This window comes from Mus caroli, unplaced genomic scaffold (genome assembly GCF_978045245.1).
Source record: "Mus caroli unplaced genomic scaffold, Mus_caroli_1 scaffold_11, whole genome shotgun sequence".
Lineage (NCBI taxonomy): Eukaryota > Metazoa > Chordata > Mammalia > Rodentia > Muridae > Mus > Mus caroli.
The window spans coordinates 58955235-58969183 of NW_028227266.1; the positions used below are offsets into that span (position 1 = coordinate 58955235).

Genomic DNA, 13949 nt, shown 5'->3' on the forward strand with positions numbered 1-13949 from the left:
TTGTCTCCCCAAAATACAAAAATAAAAAGAATCCCATCTCTGGGATATAATAAGGAACAAATAAGGCATATAGGTTAATCCCAAATTTTCAAGCCTTAGTGAGGTCAACATACTTAGCTTTGCAGGCATGACTTGAAAAGCCACAGAACTGAAGATGCAGCAGGTGTGCTATTATTCGAGCCTTCCATGTTCAACAAGACATCTGTAATCAATCCCTGACACTCCTTGAGCCTAACTTATCAGCCATGCTCAATCGAAGCTGGCACCTATAAGGAGTGCCCTATATGCTAAAGAGAACAGCCCACATGCTAAACACACAGCACATACCATACTCCAGCAATCCGTTGAAGGGAGGAGAAATATTTACAGCCTTACAAAAGGAGAATCCAGGATGAAAAGTTGGCTGCTTTAAAAGATCTGAGTGGGGAAACGTGGGCCTTAGCTCAGCTGGGCTGCAAAGGGTAGCCAGGCCATAAATAATCACTCCAGGGCAAACTGTCAGGCCAAGCTAGGCATGCACAGAGGCCAACTTCACGCAGGTGGGGGCAGGAGCACTCCCACTCTTCTGCCTTGGACTATAGAGATATGTGGGATTTCCCCCGCTAATACTTTAGAGGCAAGTCCTACTGAATCAGGAAACATTCTCTGCAATTTCTGAGAAACGGAGATGGGGATGGGCGCTATTTAACAGGGTTGAGGGATGGATTATGTCAGTGGGAGAGAATGTTTTTGATAAGTATGTAAAGGAGAGCTGATTTTACCATTTAAACCCACACTGCCTATCTGTTGGTCAAATTCTAGTTGTAAACCCCCTCATTCCAAAATCCCCTTATTACTGGCCAGTCAGGCATTTCTCGGCATCCACACAAGGTTCGAGAAAAGGTCCGGCCACTCCTTCTGAGAGCCCTCTTCCAACCTACAAGCTTAGGGCCTCTGGAGGGTGAAAAGACAGTGCTACAAGAGATTTAAAAAGAGCCCCAGGATTTCCTGGAGAAGTCTTGACAGCTCTTCATGTACAAACACATTTGTTTGTTTTTTAAAGAAAATGACTCAGTCACAGCTTCGTTGAAGGAGGGGAGAGATCCCTTGGTGGCCCCTGAGGCACAAGACTCCTCTCAGGCTGGGAGGCTGTGCTTACGCAATGTTTATCTCTATGTGTGCGTGTGCACGTGCACGCAGAACTGTGGGTATGGCACTTCAAGAGGTTAGAGAGCAAACTCCGGTGTCAGTCCTCAGACACCTTCTACCTTTTGGTTGAGACAGTATCTCTCAACAGTGTAAGACTGCCAAGCAGTCAGGTTAGCCTGTAAGCTTTCAGGGATGCTCCTGTTTCTACCTCCCATCTAGCAGTGATGAGATTAGAGGCATGTACCACAGCTCTTGGATTTATGCTGGTTCTGGGAATTTGAACTCAGGTCCTCGTGATTGCAAGGCAATCACTTTATGGATTGAGCCATGTCCCCTATGCCCATAACCTTTTGTTGAATCCATTTTTTCTCTACAACCTGGCTAGACCATGCAACCCTCAAGAGCTCCCCATGGCTGCAGAATGGACCTACTGTGGAGTATGACATCAGCCCTGTGTGGAGCAGTCCTTGCAGAACACTGAGAGGGAAACAGCAGGCTTGGGACTTGTTGTTTAATATTTTGCAATGGGCTTAAGTTCTATGCTTGATTTCAGATCCTCAGGATTATTCATATTGAAACTAATCTGCTTATTAGATGTTGAAACACTCCCTCAGGCTGCTTTTCACTAATTACCCAGAATGACACTGGTTCAGGTGCCAGGAAAAAAAAAAAAGAGCTTGTACAAGAATCAGCTGCACCTTCCAGAATACCACAGAGCAAGGACAATTTCCCCTCTTCAACGACCTTCCCTTTTTCCTATTCTAAACTTCCCAGTGGGGCGAAACAGGCCCCATCCTGCACTCACCTTCCTTTCCAGCTAGCCAGAACAGTAGAGAGGCAAGCAGCAGACATGTTCTAGAATATTCCACATTTATAATTCTAAGTGGGGGAGGGAGGTGGAGAGCTGATCTATTGAGTAGGAGTAAGGCTCTCAGAAAAGAGGAAAGAGAATCATTGTGAACTCCCTTTGATACCACTCAGCCCAGAGGTCACCCTCTTACACAGAAAATAGCACCCTAGGCCCATGTGTAAATGGACACTGTGCAACCAGTGTCACAGACGCATAATGACTGTAGATACAAGGGAGCCACACAGCATCATGCTACCCACATATAAGGAGACCATTCGTACAGTCATTAGGAATGCACAAAGCAAGAGGGATGGAAGATTACCAGCTCCAATCTAGAGCACAATTCCAATCATCTTCCAGTGGTTTTGAAAAGCCTTCTCAGAGGCTCAGTGGGTGTAGCGCTCACCACTCGAGTTTGGTATTTGGAGTTCAGAACCTTAGCATCCTCTGTAAATGTCAGGCCGGTAGCCAGACTCTGAGCTAATAGCCATCTGACAGATGTGAGGCAAGCCACCTTGAAATTCTAATTTGCATTCCCGGTATTCAGTGATGTTGGGTGTTTTATGATACATCTGTTGGCCTTTTGTATGTCCTAGAGAAATGCCTGTGTTGGCCTTCTGTCTATTTTACATAGGAATAGCTTTCATGTTCTTGGTTCATTTGAGTTCCTCATATAAGCTGACATGAGCTCTGACTTCAAGCAAAATTTGCAAATAACTTCCCCCAACTGTGGGTTGCCTCTTCCTTCGCTGCTTAGTAGAGAAAACATTTTAATTTGCTACAATCGTAAAGGCCTGTAATCTTTGAGCTCTGTCTTAGTTCTATGGCTGTGAAGAGACACCATGACTAAGGCAGCTCTTAGAAGAGAAGCATTTAAGTGGGGGCTTGTTTGCAGTTCCACATGTTTAGTCCATTATCATGATGACAGGAAGCATGGTGGGTGCTAGAGCAGTAGCTGAGAGCAATATCCGGATCCTTAGGCAGGATCTCAGGGGTAGGTATGACAGGCTTCTGAAACCTCAGTGGCATACTTCTTCCAAGGCCACGCCTCCTAATCCTTCTAATCCTATCAGAGAGTTCCGCTCTCTGGTGGCTAGCATTCAAAGATATGTGCTTATGGGGTCATCTTATTCAAACCACAAGTCCCCGTCAGAAGTCAAAGGCAGATTTGTTATGCTTCCAGTTGTTTTGTAACTATCACTCTGCAGTTTTGGGTCAGGTTCCTCTGTGGCCAATAAAAAAAAAAAAAAAGATAACTTCAAGTAAGGGTGGGAACTAGGGAATTTTAGAATAGTTATTACAATTACACTTATATTGGATATTTAAGTGTCACCTTCCAGAACTGAAAGGACAAAGGGAGAAGAGGAAAAAGAGTAACTTTTAAATTACAGTGTGTGTGTGGGTGTGTGTTGAGATGCATATGTGCAGGTCAAAAGGTCAAAAGGAAATTCTGTAGGAGTCATTTTCTCTCCTTCCACCCTGTTGGTCCTAAGGATCAAATGCACACCATGAAGCTGGGCAGCAAGCACTGTTACTCACAAAGCCATCCCACTAGCCTGAGCATACACTCTTAAAGTTCTTTCATTTTTTTTTTTATGACTATGATGTTTTGCTTGCATGTATATATGTGCACCACATGTGTGCCTTGTGCCTGTGGAAGCCAGAAGAGCAATGGCTCCCCCATTGGAGTTACAGATGGTGAGGAGCTGCCACATCAGTGCAGGGAATCACAAAGACATAAGAACACACTTCTGCAGGAAGAACCCAGTGCCTCCTCAGCATCCTTGCTTCCAGGACAGTAGACGTTTGTAGATAGACTTTTAGAAAGTTCTTACACAAATTCCTCTATGCACATCTCACTCTTTCAGTCCAATAGGAGAGTATCCAATGATCTTAATTGTTGAGCTATCTCCCCAGCCCAAAGAATAATTTTGTTAAAGTATAACTCTACCTAATAAAATGCTTGGGTTACACAAGAACTGTCAGATGGAAAAATGCATAAACCTGTGTAATAGCCATGCCAGTTATGTGAGAGAACATCACCATCAATCCAGAAGGCTCTATGGTGTTTTCCTTCTAGCTAAGCCCACCACCTGCATAGGTCAAACACTGGCATTCTCTTACCATAACCCGCCCCCATCCACTTCTATAGCATCACAGGAATGGAACTGGACAGTGTGTTCTCTTGTGTCTGGCTGACTTTGCTCACAGTAAAGTTTCTGGGCTTCAACCCGATTTCTATACGTATCAGTAGCACATTCTTCTTTTTATTGCCAAATAATACTCCAGCAGGTGAATGTACAACTAGTTTCAGAATCCTTTGCTGGATACTTGGTTTGTTTCCAGTCGATCTATTATGGAAAAAAGGGACTAAGAACATATTTTGAACAAACACTGCTGTTGACATGTGCTTCCTTTCATTCATCTTGACTGAATTAATCTGTGTCTGTAATTCCAGAGCCGTGTCATAGATATAGGAAGATTCTGAGTGCTTACTGGTGATTTTCCAGTTTAATGTGAGGCTGTTTCATGGGATGAAGGCAGAGAGCAGCTGAGATAACACCTACAGTCCTTTTCTCTGGCTTCTGCATACATATGCATGGGTGCATGCATCCATCCCCCACATCCTTACACACACACACACACACACACACACACACACACGCATGGGGGTGGGGTGGGAGTCTCTGACTCATATGTCATGGTTGCTAAGATTGACAGGACCAATGAGATATCTTGAAAGAGAAGTCACATTCACACAACTTTCACTAGACTGTGTTGTGTACCACAGGTATATACAAACAGAAAAACAAAACAAAACTTGTGATTAGAAATTGAAATGTACCACCCTAGGCCCACTTGCTTGAACACTTGGTCCCCAGTAGGTGGACCAAGTACTATTTTGGAAGGGTGTGAAGCCTTTAGGAGGTGGAGCCTTGCTGGAGGAAGTGGGTCATGGGGTGGGGGATGGGAGGTAGACGGTGACATTTCATAGCTCAGCACCACTTCCTGGTCACTCTGCTTTCTGCATCTGAACGCAATGTGACCAGCCAACTTCCTGCTTCTGCTGTCACACTTTCCCTGTCTGCTTCCTAGTCTTCTTCACCATGGTGGATTGTAATCCTCGGAAACCATAAGCCAGAATAAACCCTTTCTCCATGAGGATGCTTTTATATGGTTATTTTACTACAGCAACGGGGAAGTAACTAAGATAACAAGGTGTACAGGACGTGGAACTATCCAGTGTTTCAGCACCTAGGGGGGACCTGGGGTGTATCTATCATGCATAACACTAGATGGAGTACTATATAATTTGTCCCAGGGTCCACGTCATCATATTAAACTGTTCCATTCTAGGTATGGTGACCACATAATGCATTATCCAAACCAAATATGAGAGTGAAGGAGAGCTGGAATGACAGCCCCCAGACAAGACCCAGGGCACCCCAGTTCTCCCTCCACCCTGTTACAAGCTTAAGGTCCAGGACTGTGAGAAAAATTCCTAGAGGCAAGATCCGAGGTGAGGTCATCATATCCAGGAAATGTGATTAAAGGCCCTGGAAGAACCATTGGGTGAAATTGATGTGTTTATCAGAGCCTGCTCTCTGCTTTTACTATTCTATGTGGCATTGTGCTGAATGAGCGCAGCTGTTTCCCTAAGTAGGCACAAGCGAATAGCAGAAGACATACAAACACAGCCCAGAGCCCAATGCAAAATCCAGCCGTCAAGGCTGAACACCACACAGAAACGCTAGCAGCCGCTCCCTCCCACTGCTCAGCCTGGGAGTCATTTGAAAGGAGGAAGAATAACATCAAGAAAAGAATGTTAGTGGGAGGGGGAGAAGAAAAATTATTTAGACAAAGCCAAAATAAATGCCACTTCCATAACCATTTGTCTCCTTACAGCTATGTGAGAAACACCATTGTCAGTAAATATTAGAAAACACAGCTGAATTTTTTTAGCAACACACTGTAAGATATAGTTGGTAAATCCTGGATTATTTTGGATGTGGCTTATAGTGAAAACAAACATATTATTCTCTCTCTCTGTCTCTCTGTCTCTGTCTCTTTGTCTCTCTCTGTGTGTCTCTCTCAGTGTCTCTCTGTGTCTCTTTCTCTCTGTGTCTCTCTCTGTGTCTCTCTCTCTCGGTGTCTCTCTGTCTCTCTCTCTCTCTCTGTCTCTCTCTGTCTCTCTCTCTCTGTCTCTCCCCTTGTCCCGTTTGCATGTGTATGTTCAATGATATGAGACACATGTGGCTGTACATATGAAGACCAGAGTCAACTTCAGGGACCACCACTCACCTTATTCTTTGAGACAGGATCTCTTACTAGGCTGGGTGACCAGTGAGCCCTAGAGTCTGTCTTTATCTCCCGACACTGGTATTTGAGTTATGCATCATACCTGGCTTTTTCCATGGGTACTGAGAATTGAACTAAGGTCCCTTGGCTTACGTAGTAAGCACTTTAGTGGCTGAGCCATCTCCCCAAACCTCATATTGATTTGTGTGGAGGAATGTTTGAATGTCAGGCTGACCCCACACTTGATTTCCTCTGTTTCATGGGATGTGGGTCCCTGACACATGGCCTGAATTAGCCCAGGGAAGCCGTGCCTTAAAACAGAGTTTAGGGACAGAAATATGATCAGAAAAGATCACTATGCAGTTTTTCTGACAGAGGTTCCTAGCACTGATGTAACACACCACATAAATTACGGGCAACAGCATTGACTCACAGATCTAGTGGCCAGAAATCACAGTCAAGGTGTGAACAGGGTCATGCTCTCTTCAGTGTGTCATAGAGGGACGGTAGTGTAAGAGTCTTCCCATGTTTCTTCCTGGAAACCTTTGGTGATCCTGGCATACGGCCATGCTACCTTACTTCCTGCCTGTCTCTGTCATGGCTGTCTGTGACTTTGCACTGGTTTCTCAGTGTCTGTACATGGCTATATCCCTTCTGAGGAGGGCAGTCACAGCACACAGGGGTCTATCCAACCTTCCACCTACCCCACCCTCTTTAGTCTGAGCTCACCTTAACTGACATGTTGGTTACAACTAGAAAGATTCCTGACAAGGTCACTATCTTACTTGCGGTGCCTATTGCTGTGGCAAAATACCATGACCCAGCTGGATATGGTGGTGGCACACATCTTTTATACCAGCACTCAGGAGGCAGAGGCAGGTGGATATCGGAGGTTGGGGCTAGTCTGATCTACCAAATGAATTCCAGGATACTCAAGGCTACACAGAGAAATCCTCTCTTAAAAGAACAACAAACAAACACAAATTTAAAAAATCCACTATGACCAAAAAAGCAAGTAGGATGAAAAGGACATCTTTTCTTATGGTCTATTGAAGTCAGGACAGGAACTCAAGCAGGGCAGGAACCTGGAGGCAGACACTGGTGCAGAAGCCTTGGGGAGTGCTACTTACTGGCTTGCTCAACCTGCTCTCGCACATACACCAAGACCCCCTGCCCAGAGGTGGTACCATCCACAGTGGGCTGGCCCTCCCACGTCAATCATCAATCAAGAAGATGCACTACAAGCTTGCCCACAGGCTAGTCTTGTAGGGGTGTTTTCTCAATTGAGGTTCCTTCATTTAAAATAGCTGTAGCTTGTGTGAAGTCAACGTAAAACGAGATAACACAGTCATATCTACTGGTATTAGAAACTAGAGCGGCTCTTCTCAACCCATGGGCCCCACATCTTTATCTCCCCAAGTATTTCTTGGTAAACCTCTACTCCCCAAATATTTACATTTGATTCATAACAGTAGCAAAATTACAGTTATGAAGTAGCAAGAAAAAGTAATTTTATGGTTGGGGGCATTCACCACAACATGAGAAGCTGTATTAAAGGGCCACAGCATTAGGAAGGCTGAGAACCTCTGAACTAGAGTTTTAACATGTCTTTGCGGGAGCCAGGGTGGGAGGCATGTACATGCTGACCCACAGCACCAGGTGAGAAAGGCTGAACTCTGAGTGCAAAGCCACGCAAGTCTGCTCACCTGCCTGGGCAAGAGGCAAGGGGTGAAGAGAAACTGAACAGGGCAAACATCTGGGTTTTCAGGAACGCAGCCAATCTGAACCCAGTCCAACACTTTAATTTCTCAGTAATACAATGAACAAAATGTCTTTTTTGATGAAATAGATTTAGTTTGGGTTTCTCCCACAATGATAACTGGTGTATTCAGCAATGAACAGTGCTCTGTAATACAAATCTAAGTAGTTGCCTATGATCTATGTGGGCTACTTATAAAAATGCATCAGCCATTAAATCATGCATCGGGGCACACGCCTGTAATCCTAGTACTTGTGAGGTAGCAACAGGAGAATCACAATAATAATAATAATAATAATAATAATAATAAAGAAGAAATATAATAATTCCTACTGACACAGCTGAGTCAGGGGGACCCAGCTGCCTTACCTTCTGCAAATGGTTCCCATTCATAAAACCGGCCCATGAATGGCTTGTTGTTGTAGGATGCACACTGTACCTCCCGGATACTTCTACCACTTTCTGGACACGCCTAATAAAGCAGATATAAAATGCAGTTAGTGTTCATGCTTTCGTAATCCCAGAATACCTTTCAATCTTAATACTAGGCTTCCTCCACTGAAACCAGGCTTTCTGAAATTTCTCTGGTCATCTTTATGAAAATGTTTAGTGCTGAGGTGTAGTTCGGTGAGGCAGTTGCTAGTTTAGTCTGTGGGAGGTCCCAGGTACACTAGTACTGCAAAAATAAACACTAAAGTAAATAAAAATGATAAATAAATCTAATGGCTGGGGAGATGGTTCAGTGTTGAAACATGAGGATCTAAATTTGGATTCCTTGGAATCTATGTTTAAGAAGAAGAAACCAGGGGCATAATACTCAAAACCCCAGCATTGGGGAGGCTGACAATGGAGGCTCCCGGGATTCATAGATCAGTTAGGCCAGCCAAAATGGCAAGGTCCAGGTTCAGTGCAAGGCCATGTCTAAAGTGACAAGAATAAAGCTCAGAGAATACTGTGGAAGAGGGATCAGGGAGACTGGGAGAGGGTAGGGGGCTTAAGTGAGATTGTGCTCTCTAGCAATATTAGAAGCTACAACTGTGAAGTCTCACCAACATAGCCACCCAAATGTGAGCTGAACCAGGATGCCACCAGAGAAGAAGCTAACCTGGACAGAGAGAAGCCTCTCAGCTCTTAACCCTACACCAAGGACGACAGGCAACTGAGGAGAGCTAGGCGTGGAAGAGGGGGCTTCCCGTGGGAGAGCACACCAACTGGTTAGCTATTGCCATATGGTCAGCCCTGAAACCACACACATCAGCAACATTATGGGTTTATGGGTTATATTTAGTAAATACAAATGCATATATGCCTTCATATGTGCATATAACAATGACAAAAGAGGTCATCAATTTGAGGAGAATAAGGAGGGGTTTGGAGGGAGGAAATGGAAAGAAGAGATGTTACATCAGACATTGAACTCTGGCTCTGGCCTCCACCTACCCCTGTACATACCTGCACACACGCCTGCACATATGCACATGCATGAGAAAAAGTTAACAATAATCTAATGCAGATCTCCAGGCTTCACTGCAGCTTAGAACCACTGTGAGAATGCTTGTTTCTTTTCTTAAAAACAAAACAAAACAAAAAACCTCCCAGGTTAGTTTACTGAGACTATTTGCCAAGCCTTCAGCTTCAGACTACTAAGTGGCTAAGTGTGCTTCCCTCCCTCTTAAAGTCACTCCTCCTGCATGGATGTGCCTCACCTGGCCTGGAACAATGCCCACAGCTAACGCATCCAGCGCCCTTGGCATGAGCCAGGTGCTCTTCAAATGTATTCCACATGTCATTCCTCACGGCCACCAACAGGGCAAATATCACAGTTCCATAGATATTTTTTCACAGACGGGACAACTGAGGTACAGAGGGGACATGGAGCTTGGGGGAGGGCTAGCTTTCAATCCACGGAGGGTGGTACCCATCAAAAACTCTGTACTCCTTTGTTCTCCCAGTCTTTCCTTGTCTGAATTCTGTCTTCTCTACAAATCAAGGGCTCCCAACCGCCACCATGCAGGAAAACCACCCAGCCCTGCCCTGGTGATTCCTGTTCCTTAAATCTAGAATGAGATCTATCAACCTGCAGCCTAGCAACTGTATCCAGGAAGAGTCTGGTACCCAATGAAAATGGGCAATTCCATGTGGCTTATTTCTATCTAGTTTGTAAAGTGGCAAACACAGCAGTGTTTGATGTAAAATAAATATAAAAGATCCTAACCATTAGATAACATTGTTGCTAAAAGTATGATCTGTCATTTCAAAACCCAGTTATACCCTGTTTAAAGGGTATGTGTATGTCTGTGAATGTGTGTATATGTTTGTATGTATGTGTATATATGTATATGTATATATATATATATATATACATATATATGTATATATGTGTGAATGTGTATGCATTGTGGTATATATGTTGCTGTGTGTATACATGTGTGTATATATGTACTTATGTGTGTGTACATGTATCTCTCCCTCTGTCTGTGTGTGTGTGTCTATGTATGTGTCTGTCTGTCTGCCTGTCTATCAATGTTAAAAGAAGAGAAGGGAAAGGAGCCCCCTGGCCTCTTAAACATTACAAAGTACTATGCATAGAAGTTTCTGGAATAATCTGCTAATAGTTCAAAACCCTCAAGGGTTTATAAAGAATTCTGCTGTATGTCATCAGAAACACTAGATCTTCTGGAAGATGAAAGAAGAGAGGGAGGAGTGAGGCTCAGCAGGAGGAAGCGATCCCCTGCTTGGGAGGGGAGAGAGGAGGGAGGCCGCTGGTCCCCACCTCAGGGTGGCCGGAGCCGGCTTAGCCTGATGCAAACCATATGGAACAAGATTCCATTTGAAGCAGAATGTGAAGGAATCTGTGAGGAGAGGGACCGGGTGGACAGGAAGGCTGGGCTGAAATCTGGCAGTCCATGAGGAACTGATTGCCTAGGTCAGCCCATCTCCTGGAGCTCTGGAAGCCTACCTGCTGGCCACCCTGACTACTGACACACACGGACTCCCAACAATCGCAGCTGCAGCAGGAGAAGGTTCTCTCACTCTTGAGACAAAGTCTCATATAGATAAAGTCCCCGAATTTACCCGGGAGGAAAAAAAAAAAAAAAACAGCCGACTAGGACTTGTTAAGGAGCACGCACACGCACACCCCTCTCCCCGACACACACACATCCTGCCCCAGTTGCTGGTGGGAAGAGGGTTCAGTATAAAAGTCACAGTGCCTCCCTGGCAATGCTGGTGTACCGGTCCCAGACCCACCCTTGTCTATTTCTCTCCAGATCAGTTACCCCAGAAGCCTGGAGCTGAAGAGAGAGAACCTAAAACCCTTTAACCTACAGATGTGAACTTTGAGGCCGGAGAAGTGGTATACCTTGCCTAAGATCCCTTAGGACACAGAGGCAGGGCCCTGAGACTGACCACAGCAGACCAGTCACTGCACTGCAATTGTTGTTCCCAGAAACAGACCAGACCAGAGAGCTAAATGTTCTGCCCCTTCAATAACCACATCCGCATGAAGCCGCGCTGTTCCACAAGTAGGTAGAAGCCACCACTCATTAACCTGGTAGCACATGTCCAAACTGAAGATCACAGACCACAGAGACTGTGTGTTTCATCCTTGTCTAAGAACACAATGTGGCCTGGGTAAGAGTGGCTCATGTATTAAGTGCTTGGTTCCCAGGAGGCAGCATTGTTTGGAAAGGATTAGGAAGCATGGCCTTGTTGAGGACGTGTGCCGTGGAGGGAGGTACAAAAGTGTACAGCGGCTACTGAAATCAGTGTGGCAGCTCCTCGGGAATAGGGGACAGATCTACTTCAATATCCAGCTATACCACTCTTAGGCATCTACCCAAAGAATGCTTCATCCCATGACAGAGACGCTTGCTCAGCCATGTTCACTGCTGCTCTGTTCATAATAGCCAGAAATCGGAAACAACCTTGATGTCCCTCAATGAAGAAGTGGATAAAGGAAATGTGGTACATCTATACAATGGAGTATCACTCAGTCGTTTAAAAAGGAAATAAGGTTTGCAGGTAAATGGATGGAACTAGAAAATCATCCTGAAGGAAGGACCAGGGGTGACAGATAAAAGAAATGAAATACATAGTTATGGATGAAAGTGGTGGGGGTGGGGGTGGACTGGGAGAATCCCAGTAGGGAAGGGGAGGGAAGAGTGGGACAAGGAGAGAATACAGCTATAATTACAGGCCATTTGAGGGGTAGTATGGAAACCTAATAGTCAACACTTCCATATATATATATATATATATATATATATATATATATATATATATATGAATGAAGGTGATCTAAATGCAATTAAGTAAAAAGTGAGGACATGATTGGTATGGTTTGTAGATATGAGGGAGAAAACAGCCAGAGGCATCTAGAAGGGTCCAGGCCAGAGGGCTGAACCTGGCTAGCAGACTTGGGCCATGAGAGGAGAAGGGATGGAGTAGAGCAAGGGAGGAAGAGAAAACAGAAGGAACAAAGAGAGAACATGGGAACCTAGAGACCAAGAGAAGCTCAGAGTCAAAATGACTAGATCTTATAAGGAATCAGAGAAGGTGCAGGGGTAGAGATGTTTAGGGTAGGTGGTGGGATGTGTCAGCCAGAATGACTCTGTAACAGGTATTTGCTATGCTGAGAGCCAGGCTGCCAGCGCCTGCTTTGATACCTCCAGTTAGCTGTTTGTCCAGGGTTTCTTTGAGACCTAACAGAATTCACCAAATAATGAGTGAGACAGAGCCCTGACTGGCCATATCCTGTCACCTAAGAATGCTTCCCTTACACACATTGGGTTATATCTAATTGAGTTGTTTGCCAAAGGGAATCAATCCCCAAACAACCCAGGCTGTTGCTAAGACTATAGCTGCTCCACAAACTGTCAGCAAGGCTCCGCTGCTGAAGATGACACCCATATAACTCAATGACTATGGAGAAGTTGAACTGATGCCTACAGAGAGCCACTACACTCTAGTGACTTTCATACAGGAAAGGACTCTGGATACTGCGAAAGAGAAGTGTAAACCCCAAGCCAGCACAGACCCTTGACCTACATTGCTGTCTTGCCTGAAACATAGGCTCCGGCTATGGTGGCACATAGCTTGTGGGAGCATCCAACCAACGACTTAAGGCCCACACCAAGACAGAACTCATACCTGCCACTGCTTGGGTGACCAAGAGCCTGAGACTAGATAGCTGAGGGACTTCGGGTAAAGCCAAATGGTATGGTTCTTTAAAAAAAAAAAAAGTAGCAATAAAATGATATTCTGCTGTACTGCCTTGTTCAGCCACCATCAGAGAAGCTTCCTCCTGAAGCAGAGGGGAACAAATACAGAGACCCCCAGCCAGACATTAGGTAGAGACCTTGGGACACTCAGCCCTAAATGTATGTCTTCATCAAATTCCCTGCTTCTGAGCTCAGGGAACCCTGCACTAGAGAAGGCTGAAAGAGTGTAAGAGCCAGAGGGACTAACAAAACAAGGCTCTCTAAATCAGCATGAACAAAGCTCACAGGAACTCAGAGTCTGAGAGCACACACAGGGCCTGTATGGGTCTGCCCCGGGTCCTCTGCAGCTATATTATGGTTTCCAGTTTAGTGGTTTTATAGGACTCCTTAGAGTGCACATGAGTGGGCTTCTGATTCCTGTGCCTTCTCTTGGGCTCTTTTCCTTCTGTTGGTTAGTTTATCCAATTTGGATGTATAGCTTGGGTTTTATATTATATTTTGCTATATTGTAATTAATTATCATCCCTTAGAAGCCTATGGTTTTCTAATGAGAGACAGAAACAGACTGGATCCAGATGAGAAGGGAGATGGAGAGGAACTGAGAGGAGAAGAGGGGAGGGAACCCATAACTAGAATATATTATGTAAAATTATTTTCAATAAAAGGGAAAAGAAAGAAAGAAGAACTGTCC

General features: G+C 44.8%; 1 protein-coding gene across 1 annotated transcript in view; it reads right to left on the bottom strand.

Moving 5' to 3' along the window:
• Positions 1-13949, bottom strand: part of Thsd4 (thrombospondin type 1 domain containing 4) — a 552037-nt gene that overhangs the window by 396523 nt on the left and 141565 nt on the right. Inside the window, exon 6 of the mRNA XM_085844687.1 lies at positions 8406-8508. Within this exon, the coding sequence (XP_085700813.1) occupies positions 8406-8508 (103 nt within the window). The remainder of the gene's footprint in view (positions 1-8405; positions 8509-13949) is intronic.